Source organism: Sturnira hondurensis, unplaced genomic scaffold (genome assembly GCF_014824575.4).
Source record: "Sturnira hondurensis isolate 20B ecotype Veracruz unplaced genomic scaffold, ASM1482457v3 Scaffold0014430, whole genome shotgun sequence".
NCBI classification, from domain to species: domain Eukaryota; kingdom Metazoa; phylum Chordata; class Mammalia; order Chiroptera; family Phyllostomidae; genus Sturnira; species Sturnira hondurensis.
The window spans coordinates 1672451-1688374 of NW_028087061.1; the positions used below are offsets into that span (position 1 = coordinate 1672451).

The following is a 15924-nucleotide window of genomic DNA, read 5'->3' on the forward strand; positions in this document are numbered from 1 at the left end:
ACAACATTTGGAAATCAGTGTAATACACTTTTATCCACGTATAAGGAACAAAAGCCATAGGATCACTTCAGTAGACACCAAAAAAGAATTTTGGCAAAATTCAATACCCTTAATGATAAAAAGCATTCAAAAACAAAAATAACAAAGTACTTACGAACAAATTTAACAAAAGAATTGAAAAACACTTTGAAAACTATAAGACACTTGAAAGAAATTAAAGGATAAAAACATCTGCTCATGGACTGGAAGGCTTAACAATTAAGATGGCAGATTACACCCACCCTATTAAAATCTCTGCTGACTTTGCAGAAATTTTACAAGCTGTTCCTAAAATTAATATGGAAATTCAAGGGGCCCAGAATAGCCTAAGTAGTCTTGAAAAAGAACAAAGTTGGAGGACTTGCACTTCCTGACATCAAAACTTAACTACAAAGCTACAGTAATCAAGATGGTGTGGTACCAGCATCAAGACAGACGTATGAACCAATGAGATAGGATCCAGAGTCCAGAAATAAACGCTGACTTTTATTTTGACTGAGTTTGACAAGGGCAATGACAGATGGGGAGAATAATCTTCAATGAAAGGTGCTGGGACAGTGGGGTGTGTACATTGCATAAGAATGAAGTTGGATTCCCATTCTATACCAGACAAAAATTAACTAAAAATGTATATCAAAGACTTAAATGTATATAAGACTCGTAGAAAAAAACATAGGCTTAAGTCTCTGTGACCTTGGACTGGGCACTGGTTTCTTAGCTATAACATCAAAAAGTACAAGGAACAAAATGAAAAAAATTGGTAAATTCAACATTGTCAAAATGTAAAACGTGTTCAATAACAACAAAAATTGGAAGGAGCCCACAGAGTGAGAGAAAATGTTGAAAAGGGAGTGACATCTGATGTATGGGGTTTCTTTGGGGCTGGTGAAAATGTTGAGTTGGTGGTGGCTGATGGCCCCTCAACCCTGGGATACACTTAAAGCCACTGAGTGGTACAATTTATTTTTAGAGAGCGGGGGAGGGAGGGAGAAAGGGAGAGAAACAGAAACACAGATCAATTGCTTCTTGCACACACCCTGAAGGGGATGGGACCTGCACCCAGGCATGTGTCCTGATCAGGAATGGACCCAGTGACGTTTTGCAAGATGGTGCCCAACCCACTGAGCCACACCCGTCGAGGATGAGGGGTACAATTTAATGAGTAAATTTAATGTCATATGGGTTCTACCTTATCGAGTTACATTATATTACATATACATACATGGAAGGTGTGCAGCCTTGGCCTGAGTAGAATGCTTCCTGTTTAACTGCTGACACTGCCTTTGGCCTAGAGACCGTCCCTTTGCCCCCTGCCAACCCCAGCTTGGTCCCAAGTCCTCCTCAGTTGTCTACTGTTGCTGTCCCTACACACATGCACAGTTGTGCTTTTCTGCCCCGCAGCATTGTGGACAGTCCTGCTGTGCTCCAATCCTGGGTGTTGGAAGGGGAGGGGGACCCCAGTATCTCTCAGGACTCCTCCAAATAACTAAGGGTTAGCAAAGCCAGGTCCGAGCTATGCTTCCGACCTTGTGTACCAGGTGGGCCTGGGTAGCAGCACCCCTGTGAAGAGACTGTCATGCTACTCCTTGACTCTGGGCCCCGAACCCAACTTGGCCCCACTGGTGACTCCTGGGGCTGGGAGAGTCACCCAGCACCCTTGCCTTCCCTTGGCCTTTCCCCTCTGTGCCAGCAACCTGAACATTTTGAGGGGCGGGGGTGGTTACAGGAAGGAAAGAAAGGGTGCCCCAAGAACCAAATGGACTTATTTGGGGATAGAGGGAATGTGAGAGGAGAAGCAGGTGCCACAGGTGGGTAGGGGGAAGCGTTGAACCTCTTCAGGGCTGCTCTCCCCTCACAAGCATGAAGACTGCCCACTTATTCAGGAGTTGGAGCTGCTTCCCTTTCCTGGTCTCTGCCTTCCCACCCATAGTACTCCACCAAGTGGGGCTTGTCCATCTGCCCCTCACCCCCACCAGCGACACAGCAAGTCTAGGGAGAGGAGGATACTCAGGGAGAACCCTCTACCTTGCATAGGCAGACAGTCCCAGGCCAGGCAAGCAGGTATCTCCCTAGAATCCCCACCTGCCCCCCTGGACTGACAGGAGAGGCAGGAGGGTCCAGGCCAGATGTGCAGTTAGTGGGTGGCAGCCTGAGCTCACTGCCAGCCGGGCCAAGACCTCTGGGTGAGCCCCATGCCCTATAGCTTTTACCTTCCAGAAGGCCTCAGCCAAGAAACATACCTTGTTAGGAGGTCTGGAGACAGGGTGGAAGAGGTAGCAGAGGACAGCTGACCTCTTTACCCTAGGAAGACATGCCTGGGAGCAGCCCAGGACTCCAGGAAGAAGCCAGGGGGCTGGTAGGGGTCAAGGAGTTCCTGGGAAGCCCTGAGATCTGTCCCTAGAAGAGCAGGACCATGGCCACAGAACACTGCTCAGAACAGTCTGCAGCTGGCTGAGGAGTGGGCCACCCCAGAGGCAGAGGCTCTCCTGGGACAGTGCCAGGGATTGGCACTAGCCTGGAGTCTGGCCAGAAGCTGGGTGAAGGGGCAGCTGGGCCACAGAGCAGGCCTTGTCCAGGAAGCTGTGGCTTCTTATTTAGAGAAAAACAATCCAGAGTGAGCATGAGGCCAGGACCCCCCCACCAGGCCTTGCCTTTGAATGGTGACCCCTTCAGAAGATTACAGCCAACACTAGGGAAGGCAGTAGCAGCAGACCCAGGAGAGGGCCCCAGATGAAACCAGGGCCTGAATTCATCCCTGAATGGATTCCAGGCTTTTCGGGGTCCTCTGCACCTGTAGGAAGGGAGAGGGGCTGCCTCAGCCTGGAGATAGTTCGGCCTGACTTCCCACCCTCCCCACCAGGGATGCAAGTTGGGCCAGCATTCAGGGAGGAAACTCCTATTCAGAGGGTACATGTTCCCTATGCCCTGACCACCTATGCTGGGGACAGAGTGTTGACAATCGGGAGTCAGGAGGGAAGGTAGGATGCTAGAGGCTTTACCTGGCAAGGACTGCAGGGCCAGGATCCATCCACCCATGTCATTAGTGGCAGCAGAGGTATTGGAGAGGTTGCTCAGGGACTTGGAGAGGGTGTGCCCCATGTGATCCAGTGTGGCCTGCACCCTCCCTGGCTCATCCTGGGCTGGAAAAACTGAAGCCGAGACCTCACTGGAAGAAGGCAACTGGGCCTCAGCCTCCCCCTCCCCCTGGGAGTGGGGTAGCCGCTCTTGAGTCCCTGTGAGGGATACCTTGAGGTGCAGAGAACTCTCTGAGCTTTTGGGGGGCATTGCTGTCTTGCTGGAGTCTTCATCTACCGACTTGAGGATGGGATCATTGGTCGACTTGGGGGACGTAGCTGGCCCCTTATCGCTGTGCGTTTTTGAAGACCAAGGGACCTTACTTGTTAGGGGAGGAGGAGCCTTGGTTGCCATGGAGGGCGGGCCTTCCGTTGCCAGGGAAGATGGAGCTTTGGTCTCTACGGCAAGTAAGTCCTTGGTTGTCAGGGTGCCTGAGACCTCTGTTACCAAGAAAGATGGACTTTCTTTTGCTAAGGGAGAAGAGATACCCCCTTTCGTAGAGGCTGGAGCTTCAGTTACCAGGGAAGATAGGGTCTCAGTTACTGATTGAGGCAACTCTTTAGCCTCCTCTGAGCCTGTGATGGGTTCTGCTAAGAGAAACAATGCCTGGCGTTAGTGCTTCAAGCAGGACCTCATATCTCTCACCCCACCCCAGTCAAAGTGAGACAACCAAATATCCTTCAGAGAGACACAAACACACATACACCCTCTCCAGCGAATATGTCCCTCATTGATAATAAATGTTATTTCTTCTGATTGATACAGTTGTTCCTCCGTCTACCTCTACCTCCTTGTCCAAGTCTTCTGGTCTCTGTCCTTGCACTTCCACTTTTTCAGGGCACGTCTCCAGCTGGATTCCAGATCCTAATACTCCCATTCCAGTCCTTCTGATCACGCCCACCAGTCGACCCCGCCCACCCCGGGTTTTCCTCATCTGACCACGCCCACGAGTGCACTCTGACTTTCTGCTACGGACTGCTTCGAGGGTTGAAATCCAGTCACTCAGAATGACTGGCCGCCAAAGTCGCTGCGCAGGAGGGCGAAACAGATTTAGGAACCCGGATTGGGTGGTACTGCCCAGGGCCCGAAGACATCTCGTCCCGCCGACCCTTCCCCGTCCTCGCATGCTCAGGAGCCGCGGGAGCCTCTAGACCATCCGGTTGGTGTCCCCTCCTTTTCCCTCTCCCTCCCCACCCGAACCGCAACTCACCGCACAGGGAGTTCTCGCAGCGGTAGTCAGAGGGACATTGGGAACACGGAGGTCCCTCCTGGTAGGGCCTCTGCCCCTTCACGTTCCCCCTGCAGGAGGCCAGGAAAATGCTAGGGGTGCGGGGAAGCCCTGTCGACCCCTGACCCTAGCCCTCGTACACACACCTGGACCGGAAGTGCCCCTGGGTCTTACTTGCCCTCAACTAACTTGCTGAGCCCACAAGAGCAGACTCCTATAGGTGCCTTCACAGCTCCCCCGAGGGTATAGGGCCTAGGCTCCAGATTATCCCCCTCCCACATCCTTAGACTGTGTCTAACCCAGCTTCCCCTCGGCTCCGCCCACTAGTAGGGCTCCCTCGGACTCACGGGGGCTCGTAGTTGCAAACCAGCAAATGGATATTGGTCTCTTCAACGCCCTGGAGCTTCTCACAAAAGTGGGAGCCACAGCCGATCTTCTCTGTCTTGGCCCAGACCACCTGAGGAGGGGAAACCCAACAGTTCAGCATGGGTGCGACGGCCGGGTGCTGTCTCTCTGTACTAGCCTCGTGCAGGTGGGAAGAGAAACAGTCCTTGTAGCCTGTAAGATCCAAGCTCCTGAGGAAGGACAGTTGAAGGAGAAAACTGAACTGGGGGTGGGGGGTGGGGGTGGGGAAGAGGGCGGGAGGGGAATTTGTCTCTAACAGACTACTCAAACTCCCCTGCTGACCAATATTTCACCAGGCCTCTCTTCTTCTGAAAGCCTTCCCGTTTGATGCACTCTCATGAATTCTTCCTGTGGGTTATTCCTAGAGGCTTTTTTTGCATTTTAATAAGGTGTATATTCAAAGGAAACAAATGGGAGAATCTTAAGCATCAGCAACAAGCAAAATCCAAGGAAGGGAACAGAAGGAGCCATTTTGGGAGTGGAACGTTCCCCAGATCACAAGTACTCAGGGACCTGCTCTGCCATCTCTAAGTGTGGGTCTCCCAGCTGCTAAAAGGATTTGTATCTTAAGTATAAAACTTAAAAGTCAAAACAGTCTTGTGCACTGCAGTAGGCTGAGACCAGCAGCTTCCCTTGCAATTTCTAGGACCAGTCTGCCCAGGACTCACACAATCTGCAGCCAGTGTTTGCTGCAAGACCTGGCTCTGGCTGTGAATTCTGCACACCCTCTTGGATTGGTATCTTTCTGCTTACATCAGCTGAGGGTCCCCCATTACTGAACATCTCCCAGCAGAAATGAGCAAATGCATGTCCACTCAGCCCTGGAGAACCCTGGGCTGGAGGTAGGGCAGAACCACTTCTGCTGGGCTTTGACATTAGGCACAGCGGAGGAGGATGGGTGTGGGGAGGAGAGTGTGAGAGGTGGCAGGGTGCGGGGCGGGGGGGAGGGGGGCTGCTGCACCCTCACGACTTCCTGATCTGCATGGGTGATGTTGGGATTTCCTGCCCAAAAAATCAGTACTAAAAATACCACTGAGGCACTGGAAAATCAAATTGGTGGATTTGGGTGGGAAGACGGTTGGCCTATTTTTGTCTTTAAAAAAATAAAACTTGCCTTCGTGTTATTTTTGAACAACAGATAAGCATCAGGAAGAGGAAAAAAACAATTCAGTAACACTAATGTTAACCCACACACGCCCGTACCCACACATGCCCGTATACCTCTCATCTGCAAATGCAAACTTTCAAAATGCTGTGGGAATCCCAACACAAGTGAACAGTGACTGCTCTCGGAAGACTCCCTGAAACCCTCTCTTAGTGACAATTTGCTCTTATTTACACACGGTTTTTAAAAGCAGAAGAAAAATTAAAATTGTTTATTTGCTTTATTGGTCCTCGGCAGATTCGAAGCAGCAATTTACACATGATGAGAAATGACAGAAGAGGGACAGTGAGAGAGAAGATAAGTGGGGGACACTTACTGCTGGGGCAAAGCTGACTGAAGCCAGAGGGCAGGGCTGCTTAGAGCTTCACCAGGACCAGCTCACAGTGTAACTGCCGTTCAGGGAACAGGCACACAGACACCTAACCTAGGTCTGACTCTTTAGTACCAGGAGACCGAGAGGGCAGCCTAGGTTCTCCGACTGTGTTTTAGTTTTTGGTTTTTTAAGATTTATTTATTTATTTATTTATTTATCTTTAGAGGGGAAGGGAAGGAGAGAGGGAGAGAAATATCAATGTATGGTTGCCTCTCATGTGTCCCCCGCTGGAAACTAGCCCACAACCCAGGCATGTGCCCTGACGGGGAATCCAAATTGTGATCATCTGGTTCACAGGCCCATGCTCAATCCACTGAGCTACACCAGCCAGGCCCGACTGTGGTTTTTAATGACTAAGCTGAAAATGGGAAACAGACTTCATTAGAGGCCTAGCCAACCATTAGTAGCTGTGGAAAGACGATTTTTATGAAGGATCTATGGGAGCTTAGAGTGTGGACAAGGGCGCGCGGGAGGTGACAGGGTAGGTGGCCCTGCCCCTGCTCATGAGCTCCCGCCCACTGGCCTCGCACCTGCGTGTAGTGACCGCACATCTGGCCCGGGTCGCAGTTGGCGGCGCTGAGGTTGTAGTGCTCCCGCTCCAGGTACCACTCTTCCACCGCCCTCGGCACGTCCATGCCCTCGTCTGTGATGGCGAACAGGTTCTCCCCGAGCCGACCGCGCTCCTTGTTGTGGCCCCACACGCACTGCTGAGCGTAGGCCTTGGCGAAGGCGGCCAGCTCCTCGTCCCACCTCTGCAAGGAGGAAAGTGAGGACACCTCAGGCTCAGTGGAGGTGGAAGAGGGCGTCAAGGGAGGAAGATAAGGACCCCCACAGTTCTGGACAGAGATGGGAGTCCGTCGTTAGCCGAGTGACTCTTGGCCATGATCCAGAACAGGTCTCCGCTCCTGATGGGCTTCTGTAGGGAGGTCAAAGGTTGCCACCCCAGGCAGTGAAGTTAGCCAAACTTGGGACCATTCACCAGCTGTGAGACTTTGTACAGATTGCCTAACCTTCTGAATTTTCAGGGTATTGGGACAAGGAAATGAGATGATATTTGTAATAATGTTATCATTAATTAATATTAATACCTAAGCAAAAGGTGGGCAGTGATGCCCTGCCTACCTCCCAGGGCTGCCTCAACTGCTGTGAAGACAGAGAGGTCCAGTGAGGTGTCGGGCTGTTTATTTAGCCACTGCCCTCCCCACCCCCCATCATGCTTACACCGACTTGGGGTCGGCACTCTTCTCCGCATCCCCCCTCCCCTGGGGTAGCCCAGCCTCCGCGGCTTTGCCAGCTGTGGGCTGCCCTCCTGAGTGCTCTCCCCAAGTGCTCATTTCTTGTCAACAGAAAACTTCTACTCCCCCCAGAATTGTCTCTGTGTGACTCTCACTGAGAGGGCTCTTTTCAGAGGCTTGGTGGCCGGAAGAGCTGTCCAGTCCAAAGGCAGTGTTCTCCAGCGGGGACCCGAGGTGTGACAGCAGGAGGATGGCATTTTAGGTCGGGGGGCCTCTGCGGTTCTGAGCCCCAGGCTGGGGAGGCAGGCTCGGTGTGTGTGGGAAGAGGGGTTAACAAGGCACCCGACCAAAGGGTTGAGGGGGAGGCCTGGATCCTATTAAACTTGGTCCTGGCCTCTCCTGGAAATGGCTTGCCTGGCGGAGACCCGTCTCCACCCTCTGGGGACCCGTCCAGCTGTGGGAGCCAGGCAGCCCATAAAGCACCAAGGGCTTGGGTGACTCTGAGGGGAGGGGGCCGTGTGTCCACACCCACTCCCCACCCACGAGAGGTTCTCAGTAGCAGCTGCCTGGTGTGTGAATGGGAGCACTGGGCTGGAACGGCTGCTGTGACTTTTGGTGAATCCCTTTCCCTCCCTGGGCTTTTTTTGTCCCCAAACACTGGTCCCTGGGGTTCTGCCACACTCTGGCAGTAGTGGGAGCTAGAAAGTGGTAAAGGGGCTGGGTGCTGGGGCGGGATTAGGGCGTCTGGGTGAGCCGCTGGACTTCAGACCAGACTGTAAGCTCCTTCGGGGTGGGGCTGTGACGCAGCCCCACTGTGCGGCACAGCGCTGGCACACAGCAGGTGCTCAGCGGACACTTGTCAGCTGATGACGGCTGAGAGGGAGCCCTGCTTAAAGCGGTCTCCCCCACAGGGCCTGGCTGTTGTTTCCGTCGCGGCTGGATGCCTGGGGTCCCACTGTTAGAGAGTCATTGCTTTGGGTCTCTCAGTGGCTCAGAGACCCTTGGGGAGTTTCAGGAGTCATGGCACCAACCCATGTCGACCAGATGGCCACCATGTGACAAAAAGTCCCTTCATTCACTAACTCAATCATTCATTCAACACTCTAGGGCACCATGCCCACCTGAGGAAACAAGGACCAAGAAGCCCAGATTCACATTATCATAAGCCATTAATTGGGCCATGTGATAAATGACAGATATGCAGTGGGCATTACAGAGGCAAAGGCTATTTAGCCCAACCTGAAGGTGGAGAAGGAGACAGTAAGCCACGTGTTAAAAGATGAGGCATTGGCCAGGTGGAGAGAGGAGAGGGATCCTCAGCAGAAGGCACTGCATGAGCAAAGGCATGGAGGTGAGAAGCAGTGCTTTGGCTGGGGGAACAACAAGCAGTTCCTGAAAGAGAACCTGGGCGGGAGAGGAGGCTAGAGAGGCGGGCAGGGGCCAGACACACAGAGCAGAACTTCGCAGGGGTCAGAGCTTTATCCTGAGGCACTAGGGAGCCAGTGGGAGCCAGTGAGGGGTTTCGAACGGGGAGGGCCAGGCCTGTGTGTTGGATCATTTGTTCTGGTAGGAGAGGCCAGAGGCTGAGGAAGCAGGTAGAGGCTGATCTAGGAGTTCTTGAGAGAAGAAAGGAAACACTGAACCAGGCTTGTGCCAAAGGGGTGGAGGCTGGGAGGAGGATTCAAAGAAAATCAAAGCTTCTGGGAGGTGAGAGTGGTGATGATTAGATGTGGGGGCTGAGGGAGAGAGAAGAGTCCACGGTAACCCCCACCTGCCTCACCCAGGATCCATTTCTTCTGGTTAATCAAACACATATTGAGCACTTACTAATTCTCAGGCACTATTCTAAGGGCTTTGCACATATTCACTCATTTAATCTTTACAACCACCCTACAAGGGAGTTGTTATCCTCCCCAGTTTACAGATGAGGAAGCTGAGGCACAGAGAGTTTAAGTAATTTGACTGGGGTCACACAGCTAATAAATGACAAAGTTAAGATTTGAACCCAGGCCACCTGGCTTTAGAGCCTGCATTTCCCACTGCTGAGGTTGCGCTGGCTGAGGGGCCTTGTTCCCACGGCGCAGCAATGTGCCTGAACTGCTTTCCAGAATGTTGCCCACCCCTGAGGCCCATCTCTGAAGGCAAAGCAGCTCCCAGCCTGCTAGTTCCCAGCCTCAGCCAGCAAGGCTCTAGGGCATTAAGGTTCTACAGATGGAGAAACTGAGGCCCAACGATGAGTTCCAGGCCTCAATCGGAAATTTGTCGGCAGAGCTGGTACTGGGCTCCTGATTTATGTCTGCAGCCCCTGGTGGCCTGGCCGACAGGGCTTGAATGGCAGTATGTGTGCTGCAGGTGTCTGTAGAGCGCCCCCAAGATCTTCTCATATGTCATCCTGCTGAGCCCCACGTGATAGGTCAGGAAACAGAGGCCTTTGACGTTGAAGGGGCACAGAAGAGTCACTTGGCCAGAGCAAACATGGCTGTTAAAACTCCAGTCTTGGACCTCCAGGCTCACTGCTGTGTCCCCCAGGTGCAACCTTGCCCTCGGGTACCAGGTAGGGCTCCTTGGACACTGCCACCTGACAGTGGCTGGAGGGGAGGGGCCAGTCTAACCGTCAGGGGGGGCAGGAAGGGGTGAATTCCTCACTTTATTTTGTTTAATCTTGCCCCTGAGCATCCTGCCCCGAACATTGCCCCTAACATCCTGCCCCGAACATCCTGCCCCGAACACTGCCACAGGCAACTCTCCCACCCTGACCCAAGTAGCCACCACCTCGAATCTGGCTTCTGTCACCTGTAGACATGGCCATGTATGTTCACTACTTCCGCATGTGGCACTGCCTGTACACAATAGTATTTTTTACATTTTAAACTTCATGTAAAGGTATCCTACTATACACACACACAAACACACATACATATATATTTGAGATTTCAATCCCCATCAATGTTATATCTATGACATTCATAGATATGTACTGATATATATGTAACTCCAATTATGTTGATATATATATATATATATAAAATTATAACCCCACTTTACACATGAGAAACTGAGGGTCCTTACTGGGTTACGGGACTCTCACTAAGTCATGGGCCTTGCAGGTGCCAAGACAGATTTGAGCGGTGTGGTCCAGAGTTCTCTCTGCTTCTGCTACTGCTTCCTGTGCGCACCCCACCTCCTCAGTCCCTCCCTCCGACCCCAGGTGCCTGGACTCATTCTGTCACCCTGTTTTCCCCTGTTGTCGCCCTTGGAAAGACCATCGTCCCCAAGATGTTCCCCCTCCCAGGGGCACGTGCATTTTAGGAAGTGCTGGGAAGGGGTTATTGGAGTGGGAAGCTGGGGCGTCCAGCACTGGCTCTATCAGCCGAGTGATGTGCAAGACCCTGAAGGACCAGCCTGTCTCTGTAAGCCTGTTTCCTCATCTGTGTCAGGGGCTGTTTATGAAGACCTGTGACTCACACAGTGTCAGGGACTCTGTCCTGACTTGAGAGGCGAGTCTCCGTGATGGCTTCAGCTAAGGGGTGGGAGAGATCGGGGGAGGGCCCTGCACAACTCCCCCTCAATCCTGGCAGGTGGTGCCTCTGGCCACACTCACCATTTGCAGCATGTTGGCGGCCGATGGGGACACCTGGGCACGGTAGAGGTTGTGCAGCTTGACCATCGCAAGTCTCTCCTCATCATCGAGGGCTCCGGTGGGGCCTGTGGTGGCCACCAGCAGTAGCAGTGGCGGCAGCAGAAGCGCCAGGAGGCTGTGGGTGCTGTGCATGGTGGCCAGCCTTCTCTGCCTCTCCCGCCCAGGGGTCTGGCAGCTGGATTTAAAGCCCCTCCCACACAAGCACCACCCTGGCTGGGGCCGCGGGAGGGGCTGTCTGGAGGCTTAGCCGGACTCACACAATGTCTCAGGGAGGGCTGGGTGCTTGGGTCCTGACCAGAGTTGAGTTCACTCCCAGCATTGAACTCCCCTCTGAGTCCTTGGCAAAAGCTTCCTTTCTCTCAGTAACAGGGGCTCAGGCCAAGAGCTGTGTGAGTGCCGCAGTCCCTCCCGAGTTGTGGACAGGCCTTCCAGGGGCAAAAGCCCAGTAACCTCTGCAGAGGTCACACCCAGAGGGTGCTGAGGACCGAGAAGAGGAAGGAAACCACATGGACCCTGTCCCCAGAGGACTGGAAGACAAGAGAAAGGCACAGGTAACTTGTGGAAGGATGGAAGAACACGAGAGGTATCTGGTAAAGGCTCAGCCAAACTAATTCTGAATCTTGGTTCTGCTCCTTTGCTATTTGTGCTTTTGGCAATTTTCTCAGCTGAATTGGTGACAATAACAATACCTCCTTCATAGTGTTGGAAGGAGGATTCAATGAGATCGAATGTATATCGAACACCCAGTACAGTATCTGGCACATAGTAGGCCCTCAGTAACAGTAGACAACAACCACCCACATGGTGCGAACTTGGCTGGCACCCAGCACCATGGGGAGCCAGGGCTCCTGCCTTTGGAGGAGGGACTGAGTTGTTTCCCCCTGGAGCTGTGTGCTGCAATAGCGCTTTTCACTATGGAGGAGATTTTGGCTTTCACGCGCCTTCTGTGAATGCATGCGTTTGAGGTGCTCATCTGGAAGTGGGATGCTGGGACCACTACTGCTCTGAATATATAGAAAATAGAATGTGTCTTTTTGAAGTCAAGAGAGCAGAAAAGCAGAGGGGTGAGTGATTTGATGCCGAAGAAGCTCTGAGGGGAAGTACTGGGAGGGAGAGGAGCCCAGAGGGCAAGCACTGGCGCCCTAATGACCACGCAGGGCAGGGACTGAGGTCTTGGCCTCCATGAGGTGGGAAGCTGGAACCAGTCCTGTCGGGTTCAGCTGGGACCTTGAAGCCTACTCTCCCAGCGAACGGGGACTGAGAAAAACCCTGCTTACTGGCTTTGGAAGATGGCGGGAAAACCTGTCCCTGCTCTGGTCCCTGAGTAAACACAAAGGAAAAGTGAAATAACTTGGATCCAAACAAAACAACTATTAGAACTGATTTAAAAATTCAGCTAAGTTTCACAATACAAAACCAACCCACAAAGTAAGTTGCGTTTCTATATACAACAATGAACAATCCAAAAAGAAAATTAAGGAAATAATTCCAGCCCAAGCTGGGTAGCTCAGTTTGTTAGGGTGTTGCCCCGATATGCTAAGGTGGCGGGTTTGATGCCCAGTGAGGACACATGTGCAATAACAAATTGCTGTCTCTCCCTCCAGGCTGCCCTCTCCCTTCCTCTTTCTCTAAAAATCAATCAATAAAAAAATTAGGCCATTGGAAATTTGAAAAAATATATTATTAAAAAAGTTCCATTTATAATAGCAATAAAAAGAGTAAAATATTTAGAAGTAAATGTAACCGAGGAAGCATAAGACTTTACATTAAAAAGTACAAAACAGAGCCCTGGCTGGTGTAGCTCAGTGGATTGAGCACAGGCCTGTGAACCAGACAATCATGGTTTGATTCCCAGTCAGGGCACATGCCTGGATTGCAGGCCAGTTCCCAGCAGGGGATGCACGAGAGGCAACCATACATTGATAAAAATAAAAAATAAAATAAAAAGTACAAAACATTGCTGAAAGAAATGAAAGAAGACAAAAGTAAGTGGAAAGACATCTCACTTTTATGGATTACAAATTTTAATACTGCCCAAAGAAATCCATAGATTCAATTCAGTCCCCACCAAAATTTCAATGATGATATTTTTCAGAAATAAAAATAATCTACCCTCCAAAAATCACATGGAATCTGAAGAAACAAATAGCCAAAACAATCTTGAGAAAGAAAAGCAAACTTGTATCACTTAAAATCACACTTTCTGATTTTAAAACTTACTACAAAGCTACAATAATCAGAACAGTATGGTTTTGGCCAAGACCACTTAAAGACCATCTTTCCCACAAATTTCATTGTAAAAACTGTATATCCACATGCAAAAGAATGAAGTTGTACCTTTTCTTTATATCATCTATAAAATATTCCTACTAAGATCAAAGATCATAAGGGTTAAATCTACCAAACTCTTAGAAGAAAACATAGGGGAAAAGCTTTATAACATTGGATTTGGCAAACATTTGTTGGCTATGACATCAAAAGCATAGGCACCAGAAGAAAATATAGATAATTTAGACTTAAAATCAAGACCTTGGGTGTCTCAAGGATGCAGTCAGCAGACTGAAGAGGCAATGCATGCAATGGGAGAAAATATTTTCAAATAATATATCTGATACGGGATTAATCTCCAGATTATATCAAGAACTCCTACAACTCAACAACAAAAATCCCAAACGACCTAATTAAAAACTGGACAAAGGACTGGAACAGGCATTTCTCCAAAGAAGATATACAAGCGGCCAAAAAGCGCGTGAAAAAGATGCTCAGTGTTACTAGTCATTAGGGAAATGCAGATCAACACCACGGTGAGATATACATCACTTCACATCCATTAGGGTGGCCATTATAAAAAACCGAAACCCCAGATATTAGCAAGTGTTGGCAAGGGTACAGTGAAATTGGAACCATTGTGAATTGTTGTTGGGAATGTAAAATGATGCAGCCACTGGGGAAAATAATGTGCTTTCTCAAATAATTAAACAGAATCACCCTATGATCCAGCAAGTCCACTTCTGGGTATATACCCAAAGATTTTAAAGCAGAGATTTGAACACATATCTGTGCACCAGTGTTCATAGCAGCACTACCCACAACAGCCAAAAGGTGGAAACAATGCAAAATGCTCATCAACAAATGAATGGATGAACAAGGCGTGGTCTCTACATCCAGTAGAATAGTATTCAGACTTTACAAAGGAGGAGCTCTGGCTGGTGTAGCTCAGTGGATTGGGCATGGGCCTATGAACCAAAGGATCCCAGTTCAATTCCCAGTCAGGGCACATGCCTAGGTTGCAGGCCAGTTCCCAGCAGGGGGCGCACAACAGGCAACCATACACTGACATTTCTCTCCCTCTCTCCTTCCCTTCCCCTGTAAAGATAAATAAACAAAATCTTTTTTTAAAAAAAGGAAGGAGATTTCGACACACAATGTAACACTGATGAACCCTGAAGACAATTACGCTAAGTAAAATAAGGCAGACACAAAACAACAAATATTCAATGATCCCGCTTGTAGGAGGACCTAGAGCAGTCAAATTCACAGAGATAGAAAGGAGCATGGTGGTTTTCTGGGCGTGGAGGACAGGGAAATGGGCTGGTTTTTTTTAAATAGGTACAGAGTTTCAGTTTGCGAAGATGAAAAAGTTCTGGAAATGGATGGTAGTGATGATGGTCGCACAACAGTGTGAATGTGTTTAATACCACTGAACTGTACACACAAAATGGTTAAGATAGTACATTTTATGTTGTATATGTTTTATGGTAACAACAACAGCAACAACCTGGGGATTCTTCAGCTGGCCTGGGGAGGCGAACTCAGGGGTGGGGAGGTGGCTTCGGCCGGAGGGAGCTTCCACAGCCCGGGCCGCTTCGGCCACCCGTGAGAGGAAAAGGTCCCCAGGTTCTGGCCCACAGCTGGAAATCACAAAGCACAAAAGGAACCGAGCTACTGTGAGCTGTCGTGTGTAACACACACAGGACGACTTCTGTCTCCGAAACTTGAGATAGTAGAAGAATCTGGAAGACTTTCAAATAACTATATTGGAAATGATTAAGGAAATAAAGGAAGAGCTGATAAAGGGAAAAGAAGGACTTAGGCAGAGGGGAGAGCACCATGTGGGGGAGAATTAGAAGAGTTCAGGAAAATGGGGTGCTTTCTGGGGAGGAGGAGAAGATGTTGGGAAAAACCAGAGTGGAGGAGAGACGGCGGAGAGAGGGCAGACGAGACCTACAGCCCAGGCCTCTGGGCAGCTTCCCAGGGTGTTTAGCTGCTGAAGCTGTGAGGTGGATCTCGAAATTTCCTCTGTGGACAAAACTTGGTGAGTCCGTGACAGCTTGGCCTTGAGGTTTAAATAAGACGACTTAGAGGGAAACATGGACTTCCCAGGGAGTTAAAGTGAAGGCCCGGCCTGGGAGGTGTTGAACTTGGCAGTGGGGAGGACACTGTTCTCAGATGCGCCCTGGGCAGGGCAGACACTGGCACTGCAGGCTGCCCTGGTGTGGCCACCTCCATGGCCTCTGCCTGGCTTCTCTATAGCAGGGAAAACTAGCTTTTGTAGGCTTATCACAATGGGCAGCACTCATTCATTCACTCATTCAACAAGGCTTTCCGAGCTCCACTGTGCCAGGTGCTGAGCCGGGCGAGTAGGACCAACCCAGTTCTTGCTGTCATGAAGCGGGAGGTCCGCATGGTACATAGTGTTGTGGATAAGAGTGTGGGCTTACCAGTGGGGTAGCTTGGGGCAAGTTATTTCCCTGCCCGTTGGCC

At 50.6% G+C, this 15924-nt stretch overlaps 1 protein-coding gene across 2 annotated transcripts; it reads right to left on the reverse strand.

Moving 5' to 3' along the window:
- Window positions 1-499: 499 nt before the first annotated feature.
- On the reverse strand, window positions 500-11335 carry PI16 (peptidase inhibitor 16). Of its 2 annotated transcripts, none has more exons than XM_037063284.1 (6): window positions 11122-11335; window positions 6816-7037; window positions 4690-4799; window positions 4325-4413; window positions 3039-3701; window positions 500-2830 (listed from the first exon to the last, which is right to left on the reverse strand). In XM_037063284.1, the coding sequence occupies exons 1-6, from the start codon at window positions 11290-11292 to the stop codon at window positions 2709-2711; spliced, it is 1377 nt and encodes a 458-aa protein (XP_036919179.1). In that variant the 5' UTR covers window positions 11293-11335; the 3' UTR covers window positions 500-2708. The 2 variants fall into 2 exon arrangements, with proteins under 2 accessions (XP_036919179.1, XP_036919178.1); XM_037063283.1 differs by having other exon boundaries at window positions 3039-3704.
- Window positions 11336-15924: the final 4589 nt, after the last annotated feature.

Coding starts and splice junctions, on each gene's coding strand:
- PI16 (XM_037063283.1), bottom strand. CDS start 11,292: ATGCACAGCACCCACAGCCTCCTGGCGCTTCTGCTGCCGCCACTGCTA. Junction 7,038..11,121: donor CCGCCAACATGCTGCAAATG/GTGAGTGTGGCC, acceptor TCCTCCTTGCAG/AGGTGGGACGAGGAGCTGGC. Junction 4,800..6,815: donor TGTGCGGTCACTACACGCAG/GTGCGAGGCCAG, acceptor TCCCCTCCTCAG/GTGGTCTGGGCCAAGACAGA.